This window comes from Mytilus edulis, chromosome 6 (assembly GCF_963676685.1).
Source record: "Mytilus edulis chromosome 6, xbMytEdul2.2, whole genome shotgun sequence".
NCBI lineage: Eukaryota > Metazoa > Mollusca > Bivalvia > Mytilida > Mytilidae > Mytilus > Mytilus edulis.
In genome coordinates, this window is record NC_092349.1 from 68282060 (window position 1) to 68286051 (window position 3992).

Sequence of the window (3992 nt, forward strand, 5' to 3'; positions counted from 1 at the left end):
AGGATGAGAACAAGTAGTTAGGTCTTGTAGTAGATGCCATTAGGGATGATGGTCGGGAAAATTAGAACTGCAACTCGAAAATGAGGGTATATTAGACAGGGACAAACATTTTGCCTTGCAACAGGCCGCCAACGAAACCCTCAAAGAGGTGTTGCAAGGGTTCTCAACGTGCAAAGAGCGCGGCACTCTCTTTACAAAAGGCATTGGATTTAACGTCTCCTATCTGATCGGACGTGACTGCAAACTTGTACAACCCTCACAGCCAAACAGACGTCCAATTTTGGAAAGCGTTTTACTGCATGTTGGAAGAAGGTGAAGTGACCATATTTATTTTTGCCAGTCACCCTTGAGGGGCTGAATTCTAATGCTGATTGCCCATGAGACAACTATCCGCCAAAATTCAAAAAAACAATACAAATACAAAAAACAAATATGGCAGACATGATCTAATGACAACGGCTGAATTACAGCCAGGCTCCTGCCTTGGGACAGGCATATAAAGTATATGGCCTGGTTAATATGTTCATGGGCACACAACCCTCCTCCTTAAATACCCAGTTTATCTTTTTTTGTTGAGTTATCAATCAAATTAACATAAATTTTAAAACCTTCAATAATTTTACAATTTTTGCAATTTCAAGGCCAAAATGATGGCTCTTTTCACACCTCCTTCTTTTAAAAAAAACTTAACGAAAATCCTTTTAATGACCAATACTAACCTCTATGTCGTATGCTCTCATTACCAGTCATACCACATTTCATTATTTTATTAATTTGTTGGCACCAATATTTAGAGGTCAAGAGTAACCATCTTTTGGTCAAACATTAATGCACAAATTTTGGGAAATCTGGTCAAGAAATAGCATTGGAAGAAACATAAGGATTTTTTTTCTCTGATAAATGGACTTAAAAAAAGTTTTTATTTGGGTAGTAAACTGTTATAAAACATCAATTATCTTTCTCAAACCGATGTTCATAGAAGTTCAGGAATCTTCATTATCAAAAGATACATTTTTTATAATGTTTTGGAGTATTACAATAGTAGGAGGAGCATTATCAGTTAATTGTTGTAAATGTTCTCTTTATAAATTTAATCTTAGCCCACAAAGTAACATAGATATGAAACTAAAAACTATATGACAGTTTTTGTCCATTCGTTTTTGATGCGTTTTGTTATTTGATTTTGCCATGTGATTATGGACTTTCCCAATTGATCTTCCTCTAAGTTCAGTATTTTTGTGATTTTACTTTTTTTTATACTACTTATCTCAATAATTAACATTACATTCTGTGCACTTTTAGATCTCTATCTATTTATCTGTGTTCCTTGGTCCCTCCATCTTAAACCAGGTTACTGAGATTTAGTTTAAGGTAGTTGGAATAGGATCCCCTGCCAGGAGCACCCAAAACCCAAAAACTTGATATCTGGATGCACTAATATAGTCACACCAAGAGTCATTGGACCAAAAGAGCATTACAGAGAAATCCACCATGAATTTATTTATTTGCCTTAGTAAAAAAATCATCTTCTAAGTTGATGAAATTACATGTATTTACTCACAAAACACTTCATTAATCAAAATATTTTGATTTCTGACAATATTTTTAGCATTCTTTCTATTGAAATTTTGCATTTGTTTTGTGTTTGTTTAGTTACGAAATATATTTATGCAAGAAGGCTTCAAATTAAAAATCGCAATTTAAAATAATTAGGGGTATATGGCAATGTAGGTAACAAAATGCAATTTTACCCCACCAAAATAACAAAGAAATATAAGTATATTTGTTAATATGTTTACATTGGAATATAATTGTGTATATCTAAAAGTAAATCTCTTGGTATTAACAACCAACCAAGTTCAGTTTATAAAGTTTGGCTTTGTCTTTCCTCTCTTCATCATTAGTTGTTCCTAAGTACAGCATAACAAATTGTCCTGACATTGCAATTTTTATGGACAGTAGATCCTGCACAACTCCCTTGATTTTAGTGTCGATGTATGTAATCAGGATACCTGAAGAATTCAAGATATAAAGGTCATAGTTGTCAGCGTTAGCAACAATGACATTGTCAGCAGGCGTGGTTGTTAAATCTATTGGTTTAAACGGTCTATCTTCAGTATTGATGACTGGATGTCCAGAATATGTATTAATTATATCCCCCTGTTTCAGTACTACCAACTCTCTTCCTTCAGATTGATCATTCAGTATATCAACAACAAAAATGTGTTCATTGTTAGTACCAGTTATTCTTATTGGTTCGGTAAATGAAATACCTTTAGTCTGGTCCTCACCGTACACCTTCTCATGCTTCCCTTCATGGTCCATTGCTATCACAATGCCATTATCTTCTGTATAAAACACCGCATTTTTTAAAGCTCCTACTATCACCTTATTATATCTGGTTACATGAATAGAAAATGGCTGATATGGATGCAAGTTATGAACAGTTTCTACAATTTTATTTGTTTCACTTTTGATTTGTTTCAGGATTGGTCCTTTAGTAGCTATTAGTAAGTCATTACCAAGCGTAATGGCTATCCCGAAAACATCAATATTAAAGCTAGAAATGACCTTCGGTTTATTTCTTTCGCATTTGGCATTCTGCATTGCTGTATGGGAGGAAAATAGTCTTATTCCCTTTTTATGTTTTCCTTCACTAATCCATAATGTGTCATCTAAGGATATAGCCAAATGAACAATCATTTCTAATTCTGTTTGATATTCTTTAACAAGAGTTATATCAACATTAGCAGAATCCATGCTGGAGGGGGATGAACATCCAATATATTTGCCGGGTGATGATTTACTCCCGATATCCTTGATAGATATAATCCTATGCTCTCCTGCACTTTTGAATTTTGGATGAATGTTATTCTTACATGCACTACACATCAGCAAGTCACACTCTAAACATTTCCAGGAGATTTTAGGATCTTTTTCACACAACTGACATTGAACTGGAGTCTGTATTCCTGATTGTGGTTTGGATAGAGCCATATTGAATATAACAGAACGTTATTTGTGTAGAATTCAGATAGATACTGTCAGAAATACGTTGTTTTACCACTTGGATTTTACTACCTAGTTTATAAAGGTTCTAGGGTAGAATAATTTTAAACAAACATTACATGCTTTTGTTGATAAGGGAATGATCCATATTTTGAATGGAATAAAATCAATGGATCGTTTTTTGTAAATGTCACTGAAATAAAGATAACACCTTTGTTTACTTGTGTCTAAATAAAACCCAATTTGTTGCAGAAAGTGTATTAAAACATGTATTTTGTGTTTTAATAAGTGAAAGGCTTAATTGATTGTATATCATAATGTGTTGCTTTTGATTTAACTATAAAGCTTATTATTTATTCAAATTCTTGTTAATGAATTCAAGAATTACATCAAATTATGAAGTAAAATTGATAAGGAAATACAACAACAGTTATGTTCTGTCATATAATTAAAAAAAACATCATTATTTTACTACAAGTATTTGTTAAGAGCAGCAAAGTTAATGACTCAAGATGATACAATGAGTTCTTGGAATCAAGCCTAATGTCTAGAAAAAGATACACACAAAATAAATTGCATGTTCACTTACCTTAAAGACATAATTTTGTCAGATTTAATGCAAATCTGAAGCATACATGTTAAGCTTCAATAATGTTAACATTTTACACTGCAATTGTTTTCTTACTAAAATAAAAACAACATTTTGTCTTCCCAGTGGTTTGAAAAACCAAAAGTCATTATAAATATGCTAGAAAGCCTTCATTTCAGATGTTCATTTGTCTTTTGAATAATTTTCATCAGTATTGATTTTTTTTCCATACAATTGCAAACATTTCTAGGCAATAGGGTGTCAACAAGATATAGATTTGAACAAACACTTTACCCCAAAAAGATATTATTTTGCAAATGTTTTGTAAATTTACAAATTATTTTTAGTTAAAGATTTACACATTAAACGATGTTGTTTCGGGCTTTATCTGTGG

The 3992-nt window shown here is 32.3% G+C and overlaps 1 protein-coding gene across 1 annotated transcript; it reads right to left on the reverse strand.

Annotated features, from left to right (window-relative positions):
• Positions 1–1842: 1842 nt before the first annotated feature.
• On the reverse strand, positions 1843–2997 carry LOC139526565 (uncharacterized). Its single transcript, XM_071321723.1, has one exon. The coding sequence runs from the start codon at positions 2995–2997 to the stop codon at positions 1843–1845; it is 1155 nt and encodes a 384-aa protein (XP_071177824.1).
• Between the last annotated feature and the right edge of the window lie 995 nt (positions 2998–3992).

Bases quoted from the DNA above. Each gene is read 5' to 3' on its own strand.
- LOC139526565 (XM_071321723.1), bottom strand. From the start codon at position 2,997: ATGGCTCTATCCAAACCACAATCAGGAATACAGACTCCAGTTCAATGT.